The 16330-nt window shown below is 36.1% G+C and overlaps 2 protein-coding genes across 2 annotated transcripts in view; both read left to right on the top strand.

The window, feature by feature from the left end:
* Nucleotides 1–7015: 7015 nt before the first annotated feature.
* On the top strand, nt 7016–9652 carry LOC124425630 (sperm-associated antigen 17-like). The gene is made up of 4 exons (XM_046966197.1): nt 7016–7496; nt 7636–8405; nt 8500–9470; nt 9640–9652. Exons 1-4 carry the CDS (start codon nt 7016–7018, stop codon nt 9650–9652), a joined length of 2235 nt encoding a protein of 744 aa, XP_046822153.1.
* A 1766-nt stretch (nt 9653–11418) lies between these two features.
* Nucleotides 11419–16330, top strand: part of LOC124425631 — a 46314-nt gene continuing 41402 nt past the window's right edge. The window contains exons 1-5 of the mRNA XM_046966199.1: nt 11419–11734; nt 11953–12371; nt 13205–13819; nt 14174–14431; nt 14728–15136. Of these exons, the coding sequence (XP_046822155.1) occupies nt 11419–11734; nt 11953–12371; nt 13205–13819; nt 14174–14431; nt 14728–15136 (2017 nt within the window). The remainder of the gene's footprint in view (nt 11735–11952; nt 12372–13204; nt 13820–14173; nt 14432–14727; nt 15137–16330) is intronic.

The following is a 16330-nucleotide window of genomic DNA, read 5'->3' on the forward strand; positions in this document are numbered from 1 at the left end:
TAACACAGAAGAGACTTTTTGTATCTAATAAGTGATATTGTTTGCGCGATTAATTAATATCATGAATTATTGTACTTAAAGTAATTAAATATCTTGACATAACCGTAGTAAATGTATAATTTTCCGTGATATTTCGTATTTCTTGATATCTTGACTCAGCCTGTATGGATCTCAAGATGTAAATTCAGCGACTACGAAAATCCAACTTTATAATCCGCTCATAATCTAGAGAGATAAATTATAAGAACATTCATCTAATCGTGAATATCATTGTACGTAGAATATCTCCGTAGAAATACTCGTGTATATTTAACGTTAACGTACCGCGTTCGAGTATCTTTGCGAAGTTTTGGATCGATAAATAAACTTCCCTAGTATACTACGTGAAACTCGTCGACTTCAATTTCCACCCAAAACACACACACACACACAAACACACAAACCATCGAACACGTACGATATGAAATATGTGAATTATACTCGACCAACTTTTCACTTAGTATGTCATGACTACATTACGTTATTAATAAAATAAGCAAATCATATTGCGAAAAAAATTGATATGAAAAAAAAAATTTTCCTTTCTATCTGTTATAGCCATAAACGTGATTGCGTGTCTCATTACATACTAATTACCACATTAATCGTATTCCAATCAGATCGTTTCAGTTTCAATCGGTTCATTTGATCGAGCGGCTGATCGAGCTCATTCGGTATTTAAATCGAAATTCGACGAGTTCCCGTTTTCCGAGTATTTACGCGCTCATAAATTAAGTTGAACGTGCATCGGATATATCCATTGATAGGTACGATTCTCGAAGTTGGCCGATGTTCGCACAATAAACCACCCTTCGTTTCCCTTCGTCGAGGTACTGCATCACTCTCTCACTATCTCTCTCTCTTTCTCTCTCTCTCTCTCTCTCTTAGTCTCTCTGTCTCTCTCTCCTTCTCACACACTCACACACACACACACACACACCATTAGATGCTCTCCTTCCTTGTTATTACATTTCCTGCTCTAAATGGAGCGACACATTACCCCGGCTTACCCATCATCGCTTCTACCTACGATACCCACGGCGTTCCTGATATCGCTCGAAAACTGCCTCGTCTCCGACCGACCGTCCGTCTAATCTGGACCGTTCTGCAATTACCTACTGCAGGATGCACTCTCTCGTCGGCCATAAACGAGCGTTTAAATCGAATCTCGCGCATTGTCCTTATCACAGGACACAAACTAGTATTCCGCTACGTCTCTATATAAGTTTATTTTGATCATCATTCCGAATGAATATTACATTAAACAATCTTTCAAATTTCTTAAGGAAAAAGAATAGATTTTCAAAGATTTTTATGACAGAGAATTTCGATGGGGACAAAAAAGCCAGGGAAATAGAATGAGAAATTAGAAACGAGTTTTAAATCTGGAGGATTAATGGATATAACGAAAAAGAGAGAGGGAGAGAGAGAATGAGGCATGAGGCAAAACACGATCGTATATCACTTCTCGTTCCTTATGTTCTTGGAACGACTCAAGAACGTCTTAACTTGCCTGCGGTGCCAAGGATTCGATTTAAATCTTTCTTTAATCGTGTCTTAGCGTGCTCCACGAAACACTGTGTTCGAAACGATTCGAAAAAGGAATAAAAAGAGAGTTTGAACGAGCGTGCCAAGAATTATCACCCGAGTTCCTTTCGCTTTCAGATAGTGGACATGATCTCCGGCTGTAACGAGCCATGTGCACAGACTTTACGACTTCACAACGAGCTTAAACTTCGTGAATACTAAGTACGTGATCAATTTTATGAAACGTGTTTATTCTTGTCAGGATTATTTTCTGACAAGAATAAACACGTTTTGACAAGACCTATTATTTTTATCTAAGAATTTCAATACGTATATCAAACAAAAATTTTTTCTTTTTTTTAAGACATAAATTTATTAAATATTTATAAACATATTTTTCTAGAATAAACAAAATTTATAAAATTAGATCAGCTTTAAGAAGATTACATTATGCCATTGAAAAATACTTTTTAACAACGTACAAAAAAATAATTTATAATTACGAATAGTCATTAGTCTCTTTCTCTTTAAATAGTCCTCTTTTTCCTGTAATCGCGTTTTATTATTGTTCATAATGACGCGATGTCTTTTTGAAAATCTTAGGACGATATAGGAATGTCGGTTGAAACCACCGACAGACCGTGTGCACCACCGCAAAATAGGAATCATGGATAGGAACAACAGCAGGAGTCAGGGCAGATGTTGTGGCCGTTGTGGCGAGTAATCCTTGGGGAGAGAAAGAGAAAGAGAGGGAGAGAGAGGGAGAATGGGCATCGGGCAGACACTCACTACAGGTTCTACTGTTGCTATTGGACAACTATGAAATCGAATTAGTGACGGGAGTATGCTATTCAACTCTGTACCACCAACGAATCTCTACTCTCTCTCTTTCTTTCTCTTTCTCTTTCTATTTCTCTCTTCCTCCTTTTTCATTCTCTTTGGCATTTGGTAAACAGAGTATAGGAGATTATTCAAACGATGATATAGTGGTTGCTCGTACCACTCGTCGTCGATCGACAAATTATTCGAATTTCATGGTCAATGACCCATGATATCTGCGAGGAAAGCACGAATCGAAAATGAGATTTCCCAGTTCACTCTCTTGCATATTGTGCTCGAATGCTGAGAGTACCAAAAGTAAGCGAGAGAAAGAGATGAAAGTGTTCTAGGCGATCGGAATCGCAGATGTTACAACTACAGGAAAAAGGATCTTCCATAAGATTTTTCTAAGAGACCGAATAGAGACTCTGCTGACGATGCTTGCTCAAGGTAAAGTCACTTAGCGAGTCGTCCATCTTCTCGGGAAAGTATAATTCCTTTAAAAAAAAAATAGCCCTTCGCCTATACCGATTATTTTACGAACTTCAAATGAAGAATTTCGTTTCAACGATAAACGGATTAATGGTACTGCCCTATGCCAATTATTTCGAACGAGCACAGCTGCGAAATGATTTTGTCCGTCGTTAATCGTTTGCATCGGGCACGTCGACACGTTCGTTTCATTGGATGGCGCATTGAAAAAGTGCACATGAAAGTCGACAGAAGAGATGCCTTAATCGACGGAATTAAATTCCGGCCTGTCGAAACTTTGAATTACGAGTGGTTGCCACATTGTTAATTTCACGTCCGTCAAAATTGTGTCCTATAGTGGAAACGAGATTTATGCGCATGTCATTATTATTACTTTATCTGTCTTTTCGTCTTTACGAAACGAAGATGTCCCATGAGAATTCATCTTTCAACGACTTGTTAAATTCCAACAATTCTTCTTCATTTCCCATTTAGCATTATTTCCGAATATAATAGTTGACAATAAATTAATCGTATTAATTATAATAAAAATACGAAGGAGCTCTTTTTTGCTCTCTTAAGAAAATCTCTCTCGAAGATGAATTATGTAATTTAAAAGAAATATGAGTAGCGTTTAGTCCACCCTTATACTGGTAAAAATCTTGTTACATCAAATATTCTTTTACAAACGTCCTATATTAAGTTCCATATCTATTCGTTAGGTATATAAGAAAAACGTTAGAAAGAAAAAAAGAAAAGAAAAGGAAATCGCATTCATTTCAATGAATTATTTCATCTCCATAAAAATCATATTTTCGTTTAAAACACTGGCCAGAGACAGTACGTTCTTTTTCTGCATACTCAAAGAGACATTATTATTTAATTAAAGCGGAAACTCGTCTCGCGTGTACCAGTACGCTCGAACGAAACGCACAAGAGCAAAGTCAACTCTTTTGTTGGGTGACGGGCCGTATATTTGCTAGTATAAAACTGCTCGACAAATTAGCGAATCGTTTCTTCCCCTTCCTGTAAGCCACCATCGTCGCGTAATAAACTTCACAATTATCAAAATTAATTAAATTCGACCAGCGACGTGTAGCCAAATTGGTCGGGCACGGCTGTGCACGAGTGAAAGACTCGTTTCCTCTGCTGATTTAGAGTTTAAATGAATAGTCCCTCTAACGATAATGTGTTAAGAGTGATATTAGGAAAAAAAAAATAGAAAAAAGAAATGTTAAAACATAATAATTATAGTCCGACTGGATCTTGATCGTTGAAGGGTGTTACAAAAATTATCGTTCCATTATAATTTATTATTTATTACAACGTAAAACATGTTTCTTCTTTCGTTTCATCAGTAAACTCTAAATAGTAATAGGTATATTTGATAGGGGTCGACTGAAGGACTATAATTTAAAATTTTTTTAATAGAGTATGAAAAATTAACATCGATAGAGTCACACAGAAGTTGTCAAAGACTTTAATTATGATCTTTTAAATGAGATTTGTAATAAAGAACGTATGTCTCTTTTTTTTTCTTTTTTTTTTGAAAATTTTTACAAAAATACGATTCGACTTCGTTTCATGCGGTTAGAATTTCATATCTTGTCAAGTATAATGAGCATTGCAATATATTTGTAAGTATTATGTAAAAGTAATGAAATACATTTAATTACCAACACGAACTTCCAAAATAACAAAAAATTTCAAAGTGACAGCAAGTATATTTATTATTCTGTTTAATTGACAAACCCATTTTTATATATCATTCCGATTGATTTCAAATATTCGATCTTTAGGATATTTCATTCGAAATGACGACAGTTAAAAATTTTTCGTTTTTCCAATCAGAATCAGGCAAATATCTATAAGTTATAAATACCAAACTGAATATGAGAGTTCGACGTGCTCGCGCAAAATATTATTTTATTTAATATAAAATGAAAATATGAAAAATAAGTGCAATTAATCACATCGGTAGAAATACCGTATCGTGTTCGTTCCAATCGATACAAATGAAATATAATTCATACAACTCAGTTATTTTCCCTTGTCTCCGCGAAAATATTGTCGACAAAAAAATGTCTACCCATGTCTTTCTAGAAATTCTATTTTGCGTTCTGAATCATTGATATCCCATTACTCTTCTCGTTTCGCGCAGTTATCCCTGTTGACAGTTTATTATTAACGACAATAATTTTTGACGATCACACATAATATCGTTAGAGAATGGTATCCAATAAATGTTCTATTAAGAAGGAAAATAAAATGAATCAAGCTTTAGATAGTTCCTTTCTCGTAGCTCCAATTTCATCTTGGCAAGTTACGAACGATGCGAAAAATAAACTAAGAAAATGAACGAAACGAAAGAGATGAAGAAAGAAGGAAAGAGAGATAACGAGAGAAAGAGAGATGGATAGATTGAAGACAGGATACCTTCCAACGTCGTAACTTGAAAATCAAGATCGAATGCATATATGCGCTTACCCAGGATACCTGTCTACTCTTATTCACGTAAGTGACCGTATGAAAAGGACGTGGTCTTCTGTCAAAGTAGTACAGCAATTTCCGCGAACAAGCTTTTCCTTTGACAAGCCGTGTATCTCGCTTTTAGGTGTTTTCACTTCCCTTCGCAATAGAGTCCACGCGTATATCGCGTAATTTAAATTGCCGTAATACGTCAAGTCATAGCGTGACGTTAGTTTCCTAAATAATATGGTGGCATGCATCCATTGCATCCTACTCTCTGTTCCCTCTACTATACGACTATTTCTACCTTTTTCTACTCTTTTCCTTGTTCGTCTTTTTCTTCCTCGTTCCGTGCCACTAGAAAGCTTCCTCGTAATATGCTTTTAATCTCAGCCAACGACCCAGCCATCGTTCAACATGCTTCAACGTTAATCCGCCTTGCGTTTCATTACTTCGATACGTTTCGTCTGAAAGATAATTTAAAAGACGATTTTTTCTCTTGAGCTTAACAAAAAAAAAAAAGGGAAAAAGAAACTGTGCTCTAACGTAAGGTCCTTTTACTTTTTCAATGTCTTTAGACGTCGATATTATTAAAAGTTCATTTTTTCAAATTAATGAGCTTACCTCGTTGGTCTCAATTAAACGCCACGACCACCCAACAACTACGACGGGCTCCATCCAATTTACCCTTTTCTCTCTCTCTCTCTCTCTCTCTCTCTCTCCCTCTCTCTCCCTCACGCTGAAACTTCTCCGGACACCGCGGTGCACGTGGGAGAATCCAAACGCGGCAAGTTTAATTCAATCTAAACCGCCGTGTTTGCTCTTCGCCATGTTTACCGCGCGACGACGCACCGCCGCAGTGGCAATTTATGTTACGCTATTGCGTTTCGCGATCAATTTGCATTTAGTCCTAGGGCAATTCTATTTTATGTTACGTTGGCTCGTACGATTTGTAATTTGGCGAGAGATAGTTTGACGAATTGTCATTGTCTCGATGACTAGATTATTCAGCTATTCGATTTTCTTCTTTTGCTTTTTTAAATCTCACAGACTCGAAGTTAAAATGATTTTTGATATAAGAAAAAGAATAAAAAATATACAAATGAAATATCCTTCCCTTTTTAAATAGGTTGACATATATTTGAACGAAAAGAAAAAAAGTAAATTATAATAATTCTTATGAAAAAGAAGTGGATGTATTAGCCGTTAGTATGAATTAATAAATTATATTCATTTTTATCAATGATCGAACAAAAATGCATCCCATGCTGTTTTACCTAAACACTTTGTGTACTCAGGAGTAGCATTAAAAATGTATAGTTTAATCGTTTTAGTGCTGACCACATGACGTGTATATATGCGTAGTCGGCAGGTTTTGTCTCTGAAAAATATATATATACCGCGATCGATATGCAAGTAATTGCTACGTAATGGATGCATCGAACTGTGAGGTATCCGATCGATAAAAAGTCGGCCAGAGATAAAAATATAAAATTCTTCAAATATTGTTTTAATTGAGAGAATTTGACATTCTCTCGATTATAATATTAACCGAACAAAAAAAAACAAACAAAAAAGTGACAAGCATTCTCAATTTTCTGTTAATTTCATTCCTCATAATTATTTGTTCAATTGTTTATTTTAAATTGGAAAAGATCAATAGGAGGTTAAACGTTACGATCGATGAAAAATGCCAAAGAAAAAATCTGAGAAAACGGTGACCTCCGTGAAAAGTAAAAAACAATACAACGAAAATGCATGGCAAGAGCTTTTGGAATCATTATCAATTAATGATGATCATTGGTGGTGTATCGTAACAATGATGATAGAGACTAAGAGTGATCATGCACGATGTGTGTCGATGTTTAACGAAGCTGCAGAAGAGGGGAAACGAAAAGCAATTTATACTCTGAGCCATCAGAAAATGTTAGCTAACGTTAGGTCACTGTCTAGACAGGATCCAGATAAATGTCCAGTTTTACAACGAGTTTGCCATCATGCCAACAAGCTACTCGAAGCTAATATTGAATCTACATGGTTGTTAGCACGCGTTATCAAATATATGGTCTATCGTGCCAAAATAGAATCGGTGGTTAAGATCAAGAAGGAACAGGAATTAAAACGAGCTATCGATGATGAATATCGTATTATGCAGACTGTTGTTGATCCAAGTAATTCAATTTTCTAATAAAATCAATTAAGAGCTAAGATTGTTAATTATTATCTATTCGTTTATTTCGTTAGAACAGATTTTACTTGATTAATTGTTCTATTGATAAAAAAATTAATACATTTTAATAATCCTTGTAGCTACGTCGAGAAGTGTTAAAAAAAAGTACGATCAGTCCTTGAGAGGTAAAGCCAATACTCGGCTTAGAATTCGAGAAGAAGAATGGAGAGACATAGTTTACGTCGATGATGCTCCACTCGACGGACCTAATCTATACATCGTTTTAACGGGTTTTCACGATCCTGATCTATTCGTAGAACTAATGAACATTGGTGTACCTATGACTTGTATACTCAAGATAAAAAGACCTGGTGAAACATTAGAACATGTCTCGTTATATTACAACGAAGAAAAAAATCAGAATGTCAATAGAATGTGGTTATCCTATCCTGAAACTTACACCGTCGATAAAGTCGATCTTTATAAATTCTGGACATCATTGAAAAACACTTTAAAAGATCCACAAGCCATTCAAGTATTTTCAAACGTAGCGTTTCTTACTTACAAGCCACCATTTTTGGCAGAGACATTTGATGACTTTGAATACAAAATTCTCAAGAAGGATATTTTCGATAAAGTATCTTTTATCGTGTACGATCTTTACGATCTTCTTCGAAAGCATTCCAATTACCTTAGAAGCATGTTAATCCAGCGTTACGACATCGATGAGAAGGAAGAAGCTGAGGCTAACATCTACCGTGCAATTCTCGATGCTCTACCAACGGAATGCGTCACCGTGCCAACATTACTTAATGCTCTTTTACTGCAGGTCGAAGCCAACTTAGACGTCCTGGTAGATCGATCGTTCCAAGAGCAAAATGTTCCAGCAAAGGAAAATGTCGTCGAAAAGGTTAGCTCGATTCTTACCGATCTATTGCGACTTTTACACGGTACATAGACTCCGTTTAACGCGATTTCCTCGATAACGTTCCGAATCTTTGAAGGAAAAGAACGAGGAAGAGGAAGTGCCAGTTGAGAGTATCGATGACGATGAAGATTCGTGGGTTAGAAATAGAGTCAAAAATTTAAACGAAAAGTACAAAGTTAAAATGTATAAAAATATAGTAGAAGAGAATTTCAACGAATTGCCAATCGAATTGATTCTTCACGGAGACAAATTGACTCTGAATACTCATCACATTAATTTGGATAATAATATCAAAATGATGTTGAATCTATCCGATGACATGACCTTGAGTGATTCAATTTTGCAAGTTTATCAAGATCCTAGAATAGTCGATTGTTGGTTACATCATGAAGAATTAACAGAAGCCAAAATGAAGGAGTACGATTGCTATATAAATAATATAATCAAATACTTTGATTCCAGTGTTCAAATCTGTCGAGAGAACATATTCCATTATTTGCATTTTTTGATCTTCGACAAGATGATCTATGGCAATCGATTCAAAGAAAAGGATGAAAAAATTGAAACGCTATCAATTATTTCTCCTTCAGAATCTCCGCGTAGATATTCAACGTATCCTTCGTTGTTTTTGCCAAAAGATAAGAAAAAGGAGTCAAAATTCTTTTCGAAAAGCGACACTGAGATAGACTATGGAAAGGCCGTGGCTGCGTTCTTAAGTTGTCCAAGTCTCTTTGGACTCACCGATATAAGGGAAGTTTTGTTACCGAGTTATTTGGAGAAGAATGTCTTTGAGGAAAGAAATAAAAGAATGCAAAGAATAGGAGAACCACTTGAAGAATATGATGACGTCGAGTTACTTCCAAAAAAGATTCTCCTACAAACCCTTTACGAATGCTTCCAAAATTTCGAACGTTTCGAGAAAAGATATTTTGAACCGACGGATTCTATATTATTGTATTTCAGTAATGATTATGTAATAGGTGATGTATCCGAACGTACGACCGTATCTATCTTACGTACACCAGTTTGTCTACGAGATTTCGTTAAGTACGTATATAAAGAAGAGATCGATTGGATAAATCAAGAAGAAGAAAAATATCGATTGGAATTGATGAAGAGAACGAGTAAATCGTCGTTCGGTGGAATTAATTCTATGGAAGACGAACTTCGTCTTTATTTCGGTGATGAACATTTTATTCTTCCGAATTCATTGAAGGCTCAGGATTTAAAAAAAAAATTACAAGTCGACTCGAAACGAAAAGATTTTTCAAGACTCGATACACCTAGGACGGAAGTAAAGGGTGAGAAAAATATTCTCAAGGATAGTGAGAAAAAGAAAGGTGGTAAAACGTTGAGCGAAAAAATCTCGTTGAAGGACAGGAAACAGAAAACGAACAGAGAAACAAATGAAATCGACACTTCTTTTTTACCTCGAAGAAAGATCCTATCTTTCGAGTCTGCCAAAGAGGATGAACTTCACGAGTTCATAGGGTATGACCTCGGGAACTTGCGAGTTCAGATAGTCGAGAGGAATAAGATCTTCAATTCGAAGGATGGTACGTTCGTACAAGTGAATCTCGAGACTTGGCTTTACGAGAAGGTGGATTTACGTATTGCCATTACCCTTGTTGGTTGTACCCTACGTTTGTTCGAAAAACTCAACGATCGTAAAATGTCGAACGTTTTTCATGTTACCACAAACAAAGGGATCGTTCTTGCTTTTTCCAAAAATATCGGTAATACGAATGAATCATTTTTCTAATTTTCATTATAATACTTTGGCGCTATATTTATATAGCCATAATAGGTAAATAGATGTAAATGTAATTTATAAGTATTTTTTTTTTTTTATTATTATTTTACAAATAACCAAGGTAATATATTGAAAATTTATAAAATATTACAAATATTCATATAGAACCTTTTAGTAAATTATTTTTCAATTTTTCCACTTACATTTCCGAATCTTAACAATTGATAAAAATAAAATATCAATTTTTAGATACAACTCCGAACGAGTTCTATTGGAAGGAATTGGAATTTGATTTTCATGCCTCTTGGCCATCAGGTTTGACAATTTCACCAGTTACTGGGGATGGTCCTGAAAATCCTTTTTACATTAGCCAGTCATATATTTCTAAAGCACCTGAAGACGCTACCCGAGAAGCTTATCGAAAGTTTTTAAGGAATGGTACGGTTTTGAAATTTCTCGATGACAATACCGTCATTGTATTGCGTCCAAATGGTGTAGTCATTGAATGCACATCATTCGAGGATATAATGGACGAAAATAATCTCGAGGAAGGTAAAGGATTTCTTGTTAAGAATTATTCGTAGTGATCGAGATAATAATAAATTTTTTTCTATTCGAAAGATCATGAAATAAAGCAAAAGAAGTCAAATGATATAACATCTAAAAAAAAACTAGAAAAGAAAAGATCGTCAATCAATAACAAAATTCTTCCATTGGTCGCTGAGGAGAACGAGGATGTTGAAAGAATATCTTCAAAAATGACGGACGAACTGATGGTTAAGTTTCGTTCCAGATGGAGCACAACAACGATTAGAACGATTTGACAACGAAGGTTTTCAATATAAATTAATACCGAAGTCTGATCATTGTCTTTCTTTTCTTTTCTTTTTTTTTTTTTTGTAAAACGTCTTTTAACTTTTTCTTTTGTCGATATAATAACTATATAAAACAGAATTTGTCGAAATTCTACGTAGATAGAATTATGGTATAGATTTATGATCTTTGATAAAAAGGCCATATAATTTTGATAAAATCTATAAGGGTACTTAATTACCCTTTCGATTGATTCTCTTATTATATTTTATCTTCATTGGTTACAATCTAACGGCAACCAATGGAATATCCATGAAAAACGACTGATGTTACTTATTTCCTTTCAATTCTCTTTTTTTTTGTTCGCTCTAATTGCAATAGAATTGGCTCTTTGATAGCATTTTTCGAAAATGGAAAAAATAGATCGGCATGAATGTGATCCATATGAAAATCATATTTTTCAATATTTTCGTGCGATTGATCGCTATTGGAATTTTTGGAAATCAGAATCAGTTGGACATTCGTTCGGAAATGCAGTATCCAAGGATCAAAGTGACAGGATACAATGTTCTGGATCACGATGGTAAACGGTACGAAGTGCTACGCGATCTGATTGTGCGCGAATACGATCGATTACTGGTGAGAACGAATTCGGACTACGAGGTCGACGAAAATTTCATGCGACGATCCGACGGGACCGACATGCTGTTCCGTTCGAATGGCGAACTGATCGTCCATTTTACTGGTTCGTTTTCCTCTTAGAATACTTACTTTGAATTTATTAGTCTTTTATGTTTTCTTTTCCTTTTTTTTTCTTTTTCTACAAACTACTTCAAATAAAACATTAATTACTATTATTAATCAAAGTTACGAGAATCACTTTAGATAATGATTAGACGATTAACGAAGAAATGAAATAAAATGTAATTTGTTACAAATAATGTTAATTCATGAAATGAACAGATGGTACACGCATTACGACTGGCTATAAAATCGAAGAAGAACCTTTGATCTGTGATTGGACAGTGGACGAGTTTCAACGTTACTTTGGATCGATCAAATTATACGAACACGGTGATGAACTTTTTGAAGTAAACTCTCGTAGCAACAACAGCAATAACAAGGACAACAGCAACGAACTTTGGCAGGAAGAACCTTTAAACGAGAATGGTCGATACGAAAATGAAATGACGAGGATATTGATCGCAGACGGCTTTGTCTCGGTTCTATTGACTTGCCTGTTCGAGCACAAGAACTACGCTAGTGTATCCTACGATCAGTCAGCAGTTAGTTGCACTCTATCGATGCCAGCCGATCTTCGAGTCAGCATATCGCGAAGAGGTCATTACGAAGTTTGGGCGCCTGGCGAAGTTAATCTCAAGGTAATCAAAGGGCAACTACTGTACGACGACGACGACGACGACGACGACGACGACGAGACGACAGTATATGGAAGAAGGGTAGTAAAGGGGGAAAGTAGAGAGAAGTAGGGGGAATAAGAGAAGTAGAGATTGACTACTTTTCCAATATCGGAAAATCTCCATCGATCGTAGTTGAGCGTCTTAATATGGAAATCATTCTTTTACAATATTTCAATATCCTATCTTGATTTTTTTTTCTTTGTCCAAAGAGAATTGAAGAGAAAGAGAGGGGAGTAAGAGAGAGAGAGAGAGAGAGAGAGAGAGAGAGAGAGAGAGAGAGAGAGAGAGAGAGAGAGAGAGAAAGGATACATCTCGGTATTTACCGAAAATTTAATAACGAACGCTAATACAATAACGTTTTCACGTCGACGTTTATACACGCTCACAGATGTAGGAGGTACAGATATATGTATAGAGAAAACGTGAAAGAGTAAAGTGCCCAGCCGGTATTAATAATCCGGTTGCTCTCGAAAGTACGACTGCTCGGGCATCGATATTTCTCGGTGAAAGAGGATTCACTCGGATTGAAATAAAACGAGACGATGGGAGGATAATCCCAGTTACAAATAGTACTTTAAACGCATGCATGTATCGATGGGAAATATTTAATATAATACTGACGTAATGTCAATATTTTTTTTTTCTAAATATAATCACATTTCTTATTTTATTATTATATTTATTAACGAGGAGATTTTAAAGGAATTGATTTCTTTCTCTCTCTCTCGCTCTCTCTCTCTCTCTCTCTCTCTCTCTTTCTCTTTTTTTTCTATCTTTATTCTTCGTTTTCTCAGATCGAATCGGATAAATTGATCTTCAGTAGCGAGATGTGTGCCACCTGTGCCGGAAGGTCCACCTCCGTCTATAACTTTTACAGGCGATTCGAGCCAATCGCTTCGACGATCTTTACGAGCAGCGATCTTTTCGGAAACGTTTTCGAGGTTAAAAGTGACGGGACGACGAGTTACCGTGGTAAAAGTCGCGAACGACCGTCACGGAAATTCGATTTCAACGAGAATGGTCTGGATGACGTAGAAACGTCGGAAGGAGAGTACGAAGAATACGAAAAAGAGAAGGAAGAAGAGGAGGAGAATGTAGAAATGTCAGTGGGCCCGAGGAAACATTACAACCATATGAGCGATCATGAAAAATATTGCCAAGAATACGAAATATACTCAAAACAAGCCAATCCACGATACAGAATATTTTCAATGAATCGCGATTTAACGGCTTATGAGTATCTTCATCGATCGGTCAGACATCGAGAAAAGATGATCGTTGTTCTTAACAAGAAGGCAAGCGCCATCGCCCATCCGGTTTGCGTTCATCGATCGAACCTCTATCGTCTGATTACATTTACGCCTCTGGAAACTGAACTTCGATCAAAGGCATTGTTACAATCGTATCGGGTTAGACCATCGATTCGATATATTAGCATGTTCTTCCTTTCCTCTCTCTCTACCTCCATCTCTTGATCTCTATCTATCTCTCTCTCTCTCTCCTTGTCTCTTTATCTGTCTATCGGTCTGTCTACTTACTAAGCCATTTATCTGTTTGGCTTTGATGTGACCAAATGAATAGTCTTTGTGAAATAATCTATGCAAAGAGAAATGCATTTCGGAAAGCAAAGATCGTTAAGACGTATCGAGAAAGAGAAACAGAGATAGAGATAGAGAGAGAAAGAGAGAGAGAGAGAGAGAGAGAGAGAGACAACTCTATCAAGGAAATAAATTTTCTAACAACTCTTGCTCGCTATCGAACAGATTCCGAAAGTCAAACCGACGAACAGCGACAGAAGAGATTTGCTACGTAGTACGTATTCGATTCCATACGATTGGCTCTTTCCATTTGGCAGAAACGGCCATGGAATTTGCAGCGATACATACGACATGCCGTTGGCCAAAACTATTGAGAGACGCCCACCGAGAACTCTGCGGCTTCGTATATTGCATGGTTTCAAAGAACCCGATAGAAATGCCATAATCGATTTACAAAAAGCTATGGCATGCTATTGGCGATACGTTAGTTTTACTTCAACATTTTCACTTTAATTCTATCATTCATTTTGTTTTGGAATTTTATAAAAAATGAGAAATTTACAAACGTTATATGCTGAGTACTTTTTTATGATAGATCTTGTTCTTCTTTAATTAAACGAAGCTAGACACGTTATCGATACCGTCAAAGTTTCACGATTAATTTTAAAATATGAACAAATTTCGATGAAGTTAACTTGTAACATTGAAAATTGTTATCATCGTTATATTTATTCTTGAAACGAATGCAATTTCGGTTTTAATCTCGAAAAACAATTTTATATGTTCACTTGCAGTTGTTAGACAATGTCGATGAATGTCGAAGGTATCCCCCCGGTAAAGGGAGTGTTCTTTCCGAACTCGAAGACGATTACAAAACTTGGAAAGATAATATCAGAGACTTCGCTCTCGGTATACGAACGAATATTGACGTTGCGACTTATGTTGATAGTTTGCAACGATGTCAAATAAAAGAAAGTCCTACGAAAGCTGAACACACGTCTAGTAGGTTGAAGGATTTGAAGGAATCGAAAAGAACAAACGAGATCCAGCTCGAATGGTATAAACGTTGCTGGAGGGATAAAATTATCCTACCATACTTCAAGAACGTCGTTGGTATGTGTTTCTTATTGATAATTGATTGTCTAGACCGAACAATTTCAATAATAGAAGAAAAAGAAAAAGAAGAAGAAGAACAATAACAATTATTATGATCGTTAATAATTATCTTTAATAAAGTATTAATCAGCTTAATCGAATATATGATTTTAACGAGTTCAAACGAGTTTGAATGAACGATTTGAATTTTTGTAAAAAAATATTTCAAATTTGGAATTCATATTCTTTTTTGTACTTACGTCAACCGTACATCCAACAAAATATGAATTTTAATAATCATTATTTCACGAAGTTAAATTTCCTTCATAAAAAGTTATGTAATTTTAAATCAAATCCTATGAATATTACGTAATATACATACACACGCAAATATATATATATATATATATATATATATATATATATTATATACATATTATATTGTATAAAACGTTAGAATGTAGTATAATACGAGAGAAATTAGATCGGAAGAAAGTTGAGGATCGTTCGCTCTCGATGCTATACAATTCGCAAATCGTTGGAGGACGGCCGACATCCGTCCATTAATTCGCGAGAAAAATGAGGAATCGCAGTTAAAAGGAGATTTCGCGTTGCCGTCACGTACGAACCGTGAGAGAAGAACTGGAAATAAAAAAGGATATAAAAGAAGGGAAGAATTATCTTCCTCGAGTTCGCTCGTTTTTGCAAACGAGTAAATTGTCCTTTCAGAGAAAAGACAAAGAAGGCGGGAAAAAGAGAGAAAAGGGTAAAAAGAAAGAAAGAGTAAGGGGAGAGAGAGAGAGAGAGAGAGAGAGAGAGAAAGAAAGAAAGAAAGGGTGAGTATCGTCGAGACAAGGACGGCGAGAAGCTCGTCCTTCGTACTCATGCACGTTTTTACCACCTGGTGATTTTAGCGCGCGTGGCAGGAATACGGAAACGAGGAAGTCTAGAAAAGGGCAAAGTCGTGGGTTGTTGGAAGAGGGTATGGTTTAGGAAAAGAGGGGGAGGGGTATATATGAGGGAGCCGTAAAGGTGCTGCCTGCGAGACGACGCGTGTGCCAGCCGCCACAGTAGTACCATATGCCTGGCACATTACGAAAACTCGTAAAAGTACGGCACATGTTTTTATTCCGTTGCCACGCTTTCCTTACTTGACGTACCATCGCTATGACGACACATCACCATTTCTCCTTTCTTCTCATTTTATCTGTTTTCTTCTCTCTCTCTCTCTCTCTCTCTCTCTTCATCTCTTTGAGAAAGAACGAACAATCTCAGTTCGGCTTCTTC

The sequence above is a fragment of the Vespa crabro genome, chromosome 7 (genome assembly GCF_910589235.1).
Source record: "Vespa crabro chromosome 7, iyVesCrab1.2, whole genome shotgun sequence".
NCBI classification, from domain to species: domain Eukaryota; kingdom Metazoa; phylum Arthropoda; class Insecta; order Hymenoptera; family Vespidae; genus Vespa; species Vespa crabro.